The sequence below is a fragment of the Phyllostomus discolor genome, chromosome 7 (assembly GCF_004126475.2).
Source record: "Phyllostomus discolor isolate MPI-MPIP mPhyDis1 chromosome 7, mPhyDis1.pri.v3, whole genome shotgun sequence".
Lineage (NCBI taxonomy): Eukaryota > Metazoa > Chordata > Mammalia > Chiroptera > Phyllostomidae > Phyllostomus > Phyllostomus discolor.
In genome coordinates this window covers 97682067-97697987 of record NC_040909.2, presented here as the reverse complement: position 1 = coordinate 97697987, position 15921 = coordinate 97682067, and the positions used below count along the sequence as shown (strand labels likewise).

General features: G+C 37.8%; 1 protein-coding gene across 3 annotated transcripts in view; it reads right to left on the bottom strand.

The window, feature by feature from the left end:
- Positions 1 to 15921, bottom strand: part of NKAIN3 (sodium/potassium transporting ATPase interacting 3) — a 536750-nt gene that overhangs the window by 274436 nt on the left and 246393 nt on the right. For all 3 annotated transcript variants that reach the window (XM_028534034.2, XM_036031159.1, XM_036031160.1), the window contains exon 2: positions 7534 to 7671. In XM_028534034.2, coding sequence (XP_028389835.2) covers positions 7534 to 7671 — 138 coding nt within the window. The remainder of the gene's footprint in view (positions 1 to 7533; positions 7672 to 15921) is intronic.

The window sequence follows — 15921 nt, the reverse complement described above, 5'->3', positions numbered from 1 at the left end:
ATCTCTAGAAATTAAAAATCCAATAGTTTCTACTGCTTTCAGTAAATGCCAGTAGAGCTAGGTATATTCTTAAAGTGTTTTGCTTGCTTGCAGATACAGGTTAAATCCACTACTGACTTGATTTTTGTTTTCTGAGTATTAGCTTTTCCAGGGAATGAAGCTTTGCAAATTTTGGTGGTTATCTCTCTATCTAATTTTTGGTTACAATATTAAATTGTCAAGTTTTGGGGAAGATTAGGCAAAATCCATCCCTTCCCTATCCATAAGTGAGAATCATGTTTGACAATGAATGTGTTGTGTGGAGTAAAATTAACACACTTTCACCTGTTATACTATTTTATTATGACTGAAATGTGTACCTCTAATATACTCTTATGATGGAATATCATCATATAAAATATCTTTTAAAAGCACAGAAATAATAAATAAGAATAAAAATGAGCAAATGAGCAACAGATTTAATAATAATGGGAAAATCCCTTCCAATCACATCCAACAAACTCTAACCATGCTAGCCGTGCTGATCCACTGGCTTTGTTAGTGTGTGTGAACTAGGGAGTGCCTTCCTTAAGAATGTTAGTCAGTCTGAATTAATGGAGGAGGTCTAAGGGCCCGATTCATCCAGTCATTTTTGCATGTACATGGAGAAACTGAGGACCAGAAAACTGACACATAGATCAGCTTAGGTGACTGAGGATGGTACTTACCACAGGAACATCATTATAGACCAAACACAATGGCTTACTCATTTATTTTTACTTTACCACAAAAACCTATGAATCCTTAATTTCTGGAAGGAGCATACTAATTACATGATTGCATACTAATTACTAATCACATACTATTGTCAAATTAAAATAATATAGAAATCATTTCATTAGCTTATTCTATGCTGTGTCAAAGAATATAACTATAAATTTTAAACCCCATATAAAATAGCCCTGTTCCTATTAGAAATCTTATTGGAAGCCTTTAGTTATTTATAAAATTTAATTCATACTTTGTATCTTTCTGTTATTTATGATTTTCAAAAAGCTTTCAAAATAATCACATGTTGTGTAGTTCTATAATTGGGTACATTTGATATCTTTTTTTTCTTTCTGGAGAACAGGTTTCGCTTGTTTTTTTTTTTTAATAATACAATCAAAATAATGAATTAAGGTCTCAAAATCACCGGAAATTCAGAGAAGTTGGAAATGTGTTAAAAGGTTAAAATAAGTTAAACAGCTTTTAGTGTTTGCAGATATATTGATTCTCTGTTGACATCTTCTGCTACTATATCTTCCATATGAGTGACCTTGGGCATTTCAAAAATGTGCCAAATGCATTAAAACATACTTTTTTGAACCACAACATGTGCCCACGAATGTTGAAAATAGCTAAACTACATCTGCAGTTTATACTTTTTGTATACTGATCAGGCCACAGTAACTATAACAATGTTAAAACTGTTGCTAAGAAGATGGGTTCTGGTATCTGACGTTTTTCACTCTAAATCAGTCTAATTATGAATATATGAGAATGAAAGAGGTTGCAGACCACTAAGTAATTTTTAAAAAGCCACCAAAAAAGGTTAAGAAAAGGACATAAACTAAATCAAGACTAAAGGAAGAAATAAGCTGAATTAATTGCAAAGCCATATAATTTTTAATTTTTAGGACTACAAACCTAACTAACCCTTAAGTATATTTTTAGGAATGTCAATTAACTCATAGTTATCAAAAATGAATTGCAAAACGAATCTATTTAAAAATCAGAGCACAAGTGCTGTGATTGAAGTGTGGGATCTCTCTCCAGCTGCACTATTGATGCCACTTCTGAACTTTCAGAGATGAAATTCCCAGTCTGAACAGGCTCCAACTATCAGCTGCTAAATTGTTAATCACCAGAGTGATTACTATGCTGCTTTCTGTGTTCCTGGTACTGTGCTGAGCACTTTACACAGATCAATTTATTCAATCATCACACTGAAACCGAGGTAGGGAGGGGGTCATTTTATAGCTTCATGTCACTGTTGGGACGGAAACTCCAACAGTTTGACTCTGGAACTGGGGTGCCTATGGATTACATAATAAGTTTCATTTTTAAAAATCTTAAGAAAAGGACTATGGATTAGTTTGAGAGTTAACGCTCTACCTAAAGTTGCAGTTTATCAAATAATCAATTCACTGAACTATCAGTTTACCAAAAATTCATTTCGTGTGTATGTATTCTATAACTGGCAATGTTTTAGGAATGATGGTTTCTTTTGCATTTTGTGATTAATGTGTTTGCATGATATGGACATCATTTTTTAAAGAAATGATGTAAGTTTCTTATCATACAAAGGTAATCTGTATGATTAACTTCTGGATTGTAATGAGGTGAAAACTGTATACCTCAGTGCGCACCTAAGACACGAGTCTTTACATGGAAACAAAGGGAAAGAAATCTCTAGCAATACAAATGTATTGCTAGATTGCATAAATACATAAATAGTTTTACTCAGGCATGAACTGTTCGGACAACATATGTATTCTTTTTAAAAAAATAATTTTTATGTTTTTATCAAGGACATTCTTTCTTTTAAAGTATTTATTTATTTATTTTTAGATAGGGGAAGGGAGGGAGAAAGAGAGGGAGAAAAACCGATGTGTGGTTGCCTCTCATGTGCCCCCTACTGGGAACCTGGTCCACAACCCAGGCATGTCTCTGACTGGTAATCGAACCAGTGACCCTGTGGTTTGCAGGCCGGTGCTCAATCCACTGAGCCACAGAAGCCAGGGCTATATATTCTTTCTTGATGTGGGTTATTTTACTTATAATTCAATTGAAAGATGAAGAATAAAGAGATAAAACTCCACTTTTAATGCTCTTTGATTATCATGGAGCATGCCTTTATGTTCACATATCTATATATTTACAGTACAGAACACTTGACTTCCCAATGGAAAATATAAAACAAAAACAAAGCCACTCTATACTCATCTGTCATCTATTTACCTATTTATCCTACTTTAAGTTAAGCACACATATTTTAAATCCTAATTCATATAGACAAAAGACTATAAAGATTTTTTTTTTAAAGTTAATGTGTTCTATGTGGTTTGGGAAGTATTTCCCAGTTTTATGAAGATATTTTAGCATTTTCTAATTGAAATGAACTTTAGAAACCTTGCAGTCTGTTTCTCTGTTGTCGAGCAATTAGTCTATAACATGATTTGTTTTTACTTCCGAAGCTTGTTTGCTTTCCAATGACCTAAAAGCACATTCATTCATTCTTTCATACATGTGTCAATCAGATAAAATGTTATATACAATAGGTTAGAAAAAAGAAGACATTACACAGCTCAATTATTTATTAAGCACTATCTCTGTTAGGTTATGCTAAGCAAGTCACGAATATTATATAATTCTTAAAAACAACCATGAATCAGGTTTTTACAAGTTAACTATGGTACAAAGAAAGCAAATAAGTGTCCTAGGTGTTCACAGCCATTGGTGTGGGAGGATTTATATCTGGCACCAATGAAATGGAGAGCTAACACTCATAACTGTCACGCTGGGCAGTGGCCCAGGAAGGAGATGTATAATGACAAATGACATAGTAGGGAAATTTTCCTATAGAACAATTTAAATTTAAAGCAAGTGGCTGTCCTTTGTACATGAGCATTGGCATAAACATACAAATGACTAAACTGTTGGCCTAGAAAATTTACATGGCTTTTTAAAATTTTAAAGGCAAATTTGAGTTAATTTTAACTTTAAAGTTAATCTTTATTTAAAATATGTTAAATTAGCTAATGTTTCTATCTTTATATCAGTTGAAAACTGCTTGATTAAATTAATTGATTGCCCAGGAAATAATAATGATTTAAACAATTCTAGGGCACAGCCTCAGTTTGGAATTCATAAGTAAGATTTTTGAATATCTGACATAGGAGTAGACAGGAGTGAAAGGCTGATCCTAAAACAGTACTTACGACTGCTAACAGGGTTTCACAGCCCCCACTCTGCTCCATGTTGCCTCTAAAGAAACACAGAAGGTGTATTCAAACGCTTCAACTAAACTTGGTATTCCCTAATGTACATATGCCACCTTACACCATAGCTTAACATAAATTTTAATCAGTAAAAGAGTACTATATAACAAAGTCGTTTTGTGTTCTAAAAATACTCATAGAAATAGCAAATCATGCCTTTCCAGTAGTGACAGTATCCAAGGGGAATTATTACTCTCTCATTTTGTGATTTGGGCAAATTTTTCTTATAGCCTGTGCTGTGAGGCCTCAATTACAGTGGCAGGAGCCCAAGATATTATCATGCTTAGAAAAAAAGTAAGTTGATTGACGTAGGTGCCAGCAGAGAAGCACACACTATTTTTTTCATGTGAATCCTCAAGTCAGGTTGAGATAAGCAAGGCAGTAAGGCCAAGTTTTCTTGTCAAACTCAGACATGTTCTTGAATTAGAAATTGCTTCCTGCTCACCCTGTAAAATCACTTCGTCCAGTAATGTTTAATTCATTTATTATTTGTTCAGTAAAGTGTTAAGCGCACTGGGATAGACAATGGAACACAACAATGGATAGGCCTGGTCTGCCTGACAGGAGAACCCTGTTGAAAGGGGTGAGGTGGGCTGGAGGCAAGGATGGTGACTGTAGAGCAGGGGTGGCAAACTCATTTTCACTGGGGGCCACATCAGCCTCGTGGGTTGCCTTCAAAGGGCTGAATGTAATTTTAGGACTGTATAAATGTAGCTACTCCTTAACTAGGGCAAGGAGCTCGGTGCTGCCGCTGGGTAGGAACAAGGTGCCGGGCCAGATAAGACAAGGTGGACGGCTGGATTTGGCCCTCAGGCCTTGTGTTTGCCACCTGTGGTATAGAGAGCAAGGAGAGAAAGAATCTGAAGGATCTAAGAGAGCAGAGAGGAAGTGGCACTTATCCCAGACAGGGGTGATCAGGTGAGGCTTTTAAGGGGTGACCGTTCAGTTGAAAAATTATTTTCCACTCCCCAAGCAGGTAAGGAGCAGAAGGCATTCCAGGTGTGTGCAAACTGAGGAGGCAAACAGCATGTGGCCTTAGGAAAGCACATGACACTCAAAATGGTGGCAGGAGGTAGCGTGTGGAAAGAAGTGTGTGTGTGAAAGAAAAAAGGTTACTAGAGCTGGGCACAAACACCAGGCACAGCTACACATGTGAGGCTAGAGAAAAGATAGAAATGGGGGGTCCAGGATGCTGAAGGCACAAACTCTCTGTCCTTTCACATCTCTGAGGCTGGCTCATGCTCTCCCCAGGCCTCTGCTTCATCACATTCTCATTCTCCAGAGACCCTGCACCCTGTGCCTCTGCACACATTACTTAATGAGCTCCTGGAGAGCAGCAATGCCATCACTTACATTCTTTTCTATTTGTTCAACCCTATCACAGTGCAGTAGGTTCTCAATAAATGCTTAATGAGTGAATGGGAACTAGTGCTACTGACATCCTACTATGTGCCTTACAATGCTTCCTGCCCAGAACCCTTCCAGCCCCTTCTTCCCTGATGAACTTAAACTCACACTGCACTCCTCTGCTTTGCATTCATTGCTGCAGGATCAGATGGACGTCCGTGTTACCCGCCTCATGGCAAATGTACACCTTGTCACAGTTACAGTTTAACATTTTTGTGGGTGATTATTTCATAAAGGCCTGCTTCTCCTCACCAGACTGTAGGTACCCAGGAGGACAGAATATCAATGTTTGTGTTTGCTCACCAATGTGCCCTGCACCTAAAACAATGCCAAATACACAGCCGAAACTCAATATACAAGGTTTAAATGAATATATAAATAAAAGAGGAAGGAGGGAAGTTAAGAAAGAAAAAAAGGGAAGAAGGAAGAGTGGAAGGGGAGAAGAAGGGAATGAAAGAAGGAAAAACTGATTGTGAGACCTGATTTTGGTTAGTTTGATCAACCGAGATTATTCTTATATTTTATCCTGTTGAGAGTCCATGATGGCTTTTAAGCCAGTGGTTCGGGAAAAGAGCAAAGGACACATTGGAAGGGAGGACGGCTGACTCCAGGCAAGAAGCCCATATACAGGAGAGAGAATGCAGATGCCTCAGCTTAGATAGTTGTGTGGAAAGCATGAAGAACCAAGGTTTGGAGGGTAGGAGCAATCGGACTAGTTAATGTCACTATTGTATACCAACAGTTTCATCCCATAAAAGCCACTGGCTTCACAGCCCTCTGGCATTTTGTGCTTCAGCAGAACACCAACATCGTAAAATAAAAAGTTCATACTAAATAAGAGTGCTCTGTGTTCACTGCAACAAACTAGAACATAAAATCCAACATTATTTGATATTATGTATATAAAGCATTTTGTACTGTAAGTCCAACTCCATGAGACACCTTTCTAGTACATTATACCACGGCTTAGCAGAGGCTTAGAGAAGAAATCGAGAGCAAGAACTGCGGGCCTGCCGGTGGAGTGATGCCCGTCACTGCCAGGCCCCAGGCGGCCATTCTGAGCTTAGAGCCTGTGCTGTGGGTCACTGACCTTTACTCTGGGACATGATGAAAGGTATCAAAGAGCCAATTTTGACATTCAAAATAGAGAATTAATGCATTTCTGGAAAACTTTCTAACTTCATTCTTTTCTATAGATGTGGTTGGATTAAATCAAAATGGAAAGATCGCGTATTTTAAAGTCTAGGTTTTCTTCTAATGAGGCAATGTTACTACTGTATTACAAGAAAATATTGCATAATTCTACTGAATACGTATATTAATTCAGGCTCAGCGAGCATTTTAGAGCATGCTGTTTCTATGTACAATTATTTGTCTATGCTTGTTATTTCTTACAACCTTCTTATACATGCAGCCTAAAATATTACCTTCTTTTTATAGAAAACTAATTACTGTGAAGAACTTCCATTTCACTGTGGCCCACCACAGACCCCTTGTCCAATCATCCTCCAAAGGAGGGGGTGCTGACCCTGTTTGACGTGGTTTGTAGTATGGATTCACATTCCAGATTTCTTTTAACAAAATGGGAAGTGTTCAATAACAGACAATATAAAATACAGTAGAGGCAAGTACTGAATAACCTTTAATACATGCATTGGTAGTGTCCTAAATCAATTACAATTATATTACATTATTGTTTTCAGTTAGCAGTTATGGCTAGGTAGGTTAGCTTTGTAGGGTGATATATACACGTCAATTTAAATGACAGTTAATGTATATTTACACCTCATCGTAAATAACATCAAGACATCAACAAACCTCTTACTCTATCTACCCAAGCCCCACTTTAAATTTAACGACAATTCCTTGTGAGACTGGAACTTAGTTAACACTGTGAGTCTCACATTTAGACATGTCGCTTTGCTGTCTTTATAAACATTCACTGTCACCCTGTCCGAAGGTAATTGTCTCCTAACAGAATTCAGTCTGTGACAGCTACAATGGCAATGCTGAGTCATCACTGAGGGAGCAACTTCAATCATTCATTTCCTCACAGCAATTTTGTAGTGATTATACAAACAAACATGGGAAAAATAAGACTTACCACCACGATGTATCGGGGTCTGTACTGAATTGTTCCGAACAAACCCAGAATGACAACTATTATATGTAGAAAATTTCCAAGAATAGGCGCCCACTGGAAACCAAGGAAGTCAAAGATCTGCCTCTCCAATGCTGAAAGCTGGAACAAAGCAAGGAGAGCCCATGAGCACCTCACCCAAGCATAATCACTCCATTCTCACCTTTGTTTTACAGTTAGAGAAGTCGGCATGTTCTTCTTCACAGTAACGAACAGCATTATTGCTAGAGTTGTGATACCTATTTCATGTACTGTTTTATATAGCTGTTCTCAGAAAATATACTAAGATAACTTTGAGCATTATGACTTCAAGTATCAATAGGTCTTAAACCTACCTGGAGAGCTATACTCCTTAAATCATTTTCTACAGTAGAAAAATCTAGACAGATATTTTATGACACTATATTTTATGGTAGTAATTCATCATTATTTTTAGTAAAATGGTTGGCTTAGTATAACATATTTGGAACCATAACTCCAGAGTGTTGATGCTAACATGAGTATTGTTTTAAAAAAACAACCTCCTATCACCCCTGCCTTCCTCTTGAAATAAAAATGATCAAATCTTCTGTTTTGTTTATTTTCCTTTCATTGGGCTGTCACTGATGATAATGACATGACCAACCACTTTTTCAAAATAAAGCTTATTTTATTGATTTCCTCTGAGCTCAATGACCTCATGGAAAACTAAAGAATCCCTTTGAATCATATTTTTCGGGATTATATACCTTCATGAAAATCCATCTTAGGGTAGATAAAATCATCATTTTTGAATATCCAAATAAATATTATGGAACCATAACAGTTTTAGATATGCCATAGTTTATTGTATTTGCATGATACAAACCACACTTTTAAGTAGTTCCAAAATGTATTTAAAATACACACAGAAAGCACTTACGGTGGGAGAGATGAATTTTGTATAGTCCAGTGAATGCCAACAATGTCATTATCATGTACACATAATATTTATTGTATTCCATATCTAAAAAATTTATGATTCCACCTGCTGTATTTGGACACTAATCTCACACATTTCAAGCATTTTTCTAGATTTACTTTGATATAATAGTAATTCTAATAAAATGATCCAACCATTAGCCATACTTATGGCCCCAGAAACTGCAGATTTGAAATGAAAATGGTACCCTAGGTGTTTTTCTAGTTACGTGGCAGGTGTATGCCTGAATAGCTTTAATTTCCTTGGACATAAAGACATGTACACCATCAAGTAAGCAAATCTACCTTGGTTAAGATTCACCTTCAGCAAGCTGTGGACGAGAAAAGAGCAAATGCTACAGACAACCAACCAGAACCACATTCATTTCATGGATATTTCCTGATCGTCAAGTGATTTGTCACCATCCTGCACTCACAGAGGGGAGGGGAGATGCACAGGAATGGCTAAAAAAAATAATCAGAGCATGATAAGGAGCAGCACCCGCCTTGGTTTCAATCCTGTTTGTCTCTGCTTGTGGCTCTAATTTGGTCCCAGGAACCTTTCTTTAAAATGCAGTAGCAACTGCAGGCAATTTATTTTGAGAAGCAACCTATTTTAAAGTTCTCGCACATCACAAAAACCTTTAAAGTGAACTTTTCAAACAGAGAAAACCTCATTTTTTTGTCAGAAAATTTATGGATAGCATTCTCTTTTATGATATTAAAAAAACATGCATAATGAATATAAGCCACATTAACAATTATCAGAAAATCCACACTCCTTACTGAAGGCACTATATCTCTTTATTTACTAATGTTTGTTCTCTGATAACTTAAAAATGGACCTATGGTGGCTTGAAATGAGGGCACAAACACAAGGCCATTAAGAAAATCAAATGGGGGATCATACCAACCAGAATTATACCAGACCAGGCAAGAAGCAGCTATAACAACTGTGCAAACCTTGAACACTAGATTTGAGTATTGCATTTTATTATTTTTTATAACCTTCACCTGATGATATGTTTATTGATTTTAGAGGAAGAGGAAGGAGAAGAGAGAGAGACAGACAGATAGACCAACAGAGAGACAGAGAGAGACATCAATGTAACAGAGAAACATAGATTGGTTGCCTCCAGTATGTACCTCGACAGTGATTGAACCTGCAACCTAGGCATGTGCCCTGACTGAAAATTGAACCCACACCTTTCGGTGTATGGGGCAACACTCCAACCAACTGAGCCACCCAGCCATGGCTGAGTATTGTATTTTAGAAAGTCAACTAATGACATCAAAAAGTCTTTCAAAAATAAAATGCCACTGCAATTTTTACTTAATTTTTAATCTAAATTGTATGTTAAGCTCTTCAGACATTTAGTTTATAAGCAAATATTTTCTCTCTACATGTCATACTCTAGAGACATCACTTTTTGCCTCAGAGCTTGACATTAATAATAATGGCCCAGAGCCACTAAATGAAATTAAATGATATCCTGGTTGCTGTGTCAACTCAGGAGAAGTCTGAATATATTTTAGACATCTCTCTGTCAAAATGGTGCTCACCAATGGTATGCTGACGCTGCTGGCACAGGCCTGCGGACTTGGATCAGATGCATCTCTTCCCAACTCCATGGTCAGTGACCTCAAGCTGGGAACTTGACATCAGCAACTATGGGAATATTTATAACATGAACATTGGGAAAGGCTAAAAATAAGGGTTTTGTGTGTGTTATGAGAGCTTATGGCTGTACATTTAGCTGCACATGACTGACTATGCTGTCTGGAAAACAATGGTTCTGAGGCAGGAGAGCAGTGAGAGGAAGTGGCCGCATGTGCACTGTAGCCTAGAAGGAAAGCAACCTGTCTGGGCCAGAGCGGGAGGCTAGGGGCCCCAAAGAGGGAAGCTGCACAGAGGCCATAGCAAAGAAGAGAATGGATGAGACAATTTGAAGAACTTGAAGTTTAAATAAAAGTAGAGAATTCAAAAAATTATAAAAATAACAAGACATCCCAGAGAAAGCAAAACTAACCAGTCACCAGTTTCAAACAGGAAGCAGTGATGTAAAGAACAATAAAATAATTTTTTTAAATCCTCACCCAAGGATATATTTATTGGGGGGGGGGAGAGAGGGAGGGAAGGAAGGCGGAAATGACAGAGAGAGAGAGAGAGAGAGAGAGAGAGAGAGAGAGAGTGAGAGGGAGAAGCATCACTACAACCTAGGTATGTGCTCTGAATGGAGATCAAACCCAGTATGCCGCACTTGATATGATGTAAATGTTGCTTACAGGATTGTAACTTTCACAATCAAACTGTAGAAAGCTTGGAAGTCTTCATTAAAGTTATGGAACAAAATGTAAAGTATCATTTGACCATGTAAAGTACAATGTTTGTAACACAGGTTGGGAGAGGCTGAATGTTTTGTGCCTAAACTCTGTCGCTTTATGGCAAGGGGAAAGGAGTGAGTTTTAACAGTTCTTACCTCAGGATGAAGCATGTCCTTTCACCAAGCTCCAAGGTGAAACATTCCTCTAAATCTATGAATCTTAACCACACCTCACATTAACCATACATACTCCCAATGGCTCAAGCAGTATCCCTGCTTCCTTATTTTAGACCCAAGGAATATAGACACAAACAAATAGAAACACCTTCAAAACAGTAGTTTTCTTACTGATCCATATATTATGCTTAATGCTTCACACAGTATTTCGCACAGTTGTTTATAATTATTGATATTTGTGGGAATTAATTTGCATGCAAAGAGCTGTGAAAACTCTAGCTGACCAAACGTTTTCCTGAGCATTTACCTAGACTGTGTCTATATAATAAGCCTCTGCCCCCTCAAAAGCTGGGCAAGTGCTCATTCTTAAGGAGTGAATGAGTGGGTGCCTTTGGAGATTCAACTTCATAGGAAGATGAGCTGCTTTTCATTCTGACTCTTGGACTCACTCCCTGCACTAGAGGCAGAGCATTAGGAAAGATCGAAATGGGGTTACTTGTGTTTGCACAATCATAAGAAAGCATTTGATCAAATGATAGTTTCTGAAAAGACTGGAGAATTAAAGCATATTGTGTGACCGACACCTTTATCTGTACAACCAGCAGTCTGGGATTTCATGAGGTATTTTATAACCATGAAGATTCAAATCTTTCCTTAAAGTGGGAATTTAAAAGCTCTAATTAATATTCCTATAGCTAAGTGGATACATCCTGGGCCATGTCCAGCAGGTTTTGGGTTACTAAGTGGGTTTCTTTACGTCTGGAAAGGCCATGTGGCCTGTAGCTCCACCACCATCAGCCATGATTCCTTTGCCCTAAATCTCATAGCGCTCAGTTCCCCACAGACGTTTCATGCTTAAGGTTGATGGTGCCCAACTCCTGTGTTCATGGATCTGGCTTCGGTCTAATTATGATCTTATATGATAAGCTCTAATTTTTAAATATTTTTATGGTTCTGATAAAAAAGGGCCATTTGCATTTGTATCATTATCCTACTTCATCCAGAGGTGTGATTGAGTCCTAATAACTTGGAGATTTGCCACTCTCTTTTTAAAAAAATATTTTATTTATTTTATTTTTAGACAGAGGGGAAGGTAGGGAGAAAGAGGAGAGAAACATCATTGTGTGGTTGCCTCTCATGTGCCCTACCACTGGGGACCTGGCCCACAACCCAGGCATGTGCCCTGACTGGGAATTGAGCCAGCGACCCTGTGGTTTGCATGCCGGCACTCAATCCACTGAGCCACACCAGCCATGTTCTGGTTTATCAATCTCTTAAAGCAGGTGCTATTTTAGAGGAGTCATTATGTGTCCATAGACAGGTGACCAGATGTTAGGATACACACAAACTTTGATGGATCCAGGAACTCCAGATCATGGCGTGATCATGATTTGAATCATCCAACAATGACAGTAATAGAGTTTCTGCAAACCATAGTCTCTGCACGGTTTTGTATTATTTTAGGTAGGGGTTAGACAGCAAAGGCTATTACAATGAAATCAGAAACTGATCATTTGGTGAGATGAATACAATCAAATCAAGTTTAATATACCTCCTTTTTCTGTTGCTTGGTTTTTAGTACCACCTCCAGTGGCCTGAACAACCACCATTGTGTACGCAGCTAGGTGAGGTGGAACTATGAGTGCTGAGAGGAGAATATTTTCCTCAATGCCAAATGTGATGTGTAACTTCTTTTTTGAATTATTTTTCCTATGTGAAACGATTGTCTCCAGAACACTGGAAAAGACTTCTTAAATTCTGTGTATACGTTTTCAGTCCCTCTATCCCAGGGAAGTTGGATGGGCATTTCTTATCTTGCAATTCAATAAGGAAGGTGTAAACTACCCACTCAAGTAAACAGTACTGGACATCAGAAGACAGCTGTATGTTGAGCTGCAAGACTACTTTTTGAAGAATTAAGTAATGGGTAACATATCACAGAAACTTTCCCATTAAAAGATGAACAGATACTATAGGGCAAATGGACAGATTTATGGAGGGTGACAGATGAGCCAAAAGAATGCATGTGAAGGGCATTTATGTACCATAAGTTCACTCAGGAGAGTTATTTGGTATATTTTGTGCACTGACTTGGCACATCAACTGGTAGAATGACATCCCTTTCACTGACTTCTTAATATGTCAGAGAATAAAACATTGTATTTAAAAAGTGCTCTAAAGCTTGAATGGATAGTAATACTATGGATATGACATTATTTAACACTTTGATATTAATTATTCTAATTTGATGCTAATTAAATGGGATAAATATTACTATCCCTATTGTATAAATAAAGAAAACTCAGAGTAATCAGCTAATTAGTATAAGAGATGAAACTAGCATTTTTATGTTCTGATCTGTTATTCTTTCTTCTGTTCTACTCTGAAATCACCCAATAAAACATGCATTGTTTAATGAGATTAAATTCTGAAATAAACTGTATCACAAGGGGGAGATATAAGAAACATAGTGGATTGGTCCTCTTTCCTCCAATCCCACTCATTTCTGAATGAGGCAGGCCCTTCTTCTGTTCTTCAGAAGAGGCCACTACATCTTTCAGATGCTAACCAGCTCTGCTATCTTAGTCAAGCCTCAGTTTCTTCATTAACTGTGGATAACAATAATCTCACAGATAATGGCCAGTCTAGTCCAGTGATTTTCAACCTTTTTCATCTCATGGCACATATAACCTAATTACTAAAATTCTGTGGCACACCAAAAAATATATTTTTTGCTGATCTGACAAAAAGTAGATATAATTTTGGTTCATTCACACTGGACAGCTATTGTTGTGTTGGCTGTTGTCATCTTTTTATTTGACAATCTAAGGAAAAAGAGGTCAGTGCCCCTGACTAAATAGTCAGGTGTTGCATGTTTTAAAAATTCTTGTGGCACACCAGTTGAAAATAGATGGTCTATTCTATTCTACTTCATTAACTGTGCTAGCTTAGATCAGCTATATTAATTTCCAATCTATCAGTGGGTCAAGAATTATAGTTTACAAAAGTACATGCTGGAGGGGAGTGCCTCATCAGGAAGAGGAGAGCAAGGTGTGCCTTCTATGGCTGGGATTATTCCCTAAGAACCCCAAAACACCAATTTTAAAGAACTTACGCATCCCAATGTTCAGAGCAACACAACGATGTACAATAGCCAAGTGCTGGAAACAGCCTAAGTGACCATTAGTAAATGAGTGGATTAAAAAGCTATGGTACATTTACACAATGCAATACTACACAGCAGAAAGAAAGAAGGAGCTCCTACCCTTTGGGACAGCATGAATGGAACTGGAAAGCATTATGCTAAGTGAAATAAACCAGTTGGTGAAAGACAAATACCATGTGATATCACCTATAAGCAGAACCTAATCAACAAAACAAATAAGCAAGCAAAATATAACCAGAGACATCGAAATAAAGAATAAACTGACAGTAACTAGAGGGGTGGGGGAGGAGAATAATGGGGGAAAGGAAGGGAAGGGTCATCAAGGAACATGTATAAAGGACACATGGCCAAAGCCAAAGAGGGTAGGATGGAGTGTGGGAAGTAGGGGTGGATGGGGGAAAAGTGGAGACAACTGTGCTTGAACAACAATAAAAAAATCTAAAAAAAAGGGCTTGGGATTTACTGTGCAGGTGTTGGGAGGCCATCGGAGCTTTATCTCATGCATAAAGAAGTTTCATAAAGAGCACCATGCTTTAGATTTTACAAAATCCTTCTGTCACAGGCCTGGGAGTGTTTTGCTCTGGTTTTGTAAGGGGAGTAGGGCAGTAAGGCTGGACTGCAGGTGGGACACCTGTTGGAAGCTGTTGCAACGATCAGGCGACAGAGGATGGGGAACCTGATCTAAGATAGTGGACAAGAGAATTCAGAAAAGGGACCATGAGGAAACATTCAAGAACCAAAATCTAAGGGTCAACTACATGTGAGAGGCGAAGGATAAACCAGGTCATTCGGCTTAAATTTTCACTCTGACCAAAGTAAAGTTGCTGCATGGGTACTGTTACAATTACTGAAAATGAGGAGGAAAATTGGTTTTGAAGCTAATGTGTTGGAATTCCCTAGAGAAGATCTGACACAGCCTCAGATTCCCTATTCCAATCATGGGCTTTTCCTATCCTTTTTTTAAAAATGCAAGTGAAAACCTAGGGTGGACACCTGTGGGCTGTGCACCCTGATGAGGCCTCACAGAAAGGAGCCGTGAAGGTCTCTGGTGGACTCACAGCCCCTCTGTCAGAGGAGACCCTCTGGAGACCCTCTCCTCTCTTTCCATCAATAGGTACATGAAAAGCCAAGTGATGTTCAATTTAAGGTAAGCCAAATATAATTAGAATGGTTGAAATAATACATAAGAACTGAGCACAAAACATGCTGTTGGGAAACCTAAAACTGACTAAAAAGAAATTTTAGTTTATTCACTGTTAGGGATTATTTTAATCACTACTTTTCGCGTATCAACTCAGTTAGCTTAACTCAATATTGCAAAGTTTCCAGCTGTGGGGTTTAATTAGGGGAAATGAGGTTCTTATAATTAAGTAAACTTTTAAAATATTTCCTTTGGCAGTGTGTATTTTTTTAAAACAAATTTACAATTTACCAATAGGTTTTGTCAAGAGAGTGTTTCACACTTGTTTTCTAGCACTGCAGACACTGAAGCAGACAAAAAAGTAAAATTAAAAAAAAACACCCTAAAGAAACTTAGTGGTGATTCTTTCATACTAAGTCAGTAATACTCTGGGTAAGCATTTCACAAAAGTTAAGCAAAAGAAAATGATCTGTTAATATGTGTGTGAGGGTGTCCCTTGTTCTCTAAACAGGGTGATTTCATCCTGCAATCTGGCTTCTAAGACTCCTTCGCCTACCAGAAATTATTCTACCACCCAGCTCCTTCCATGCTGCCAAGTAGAAGCC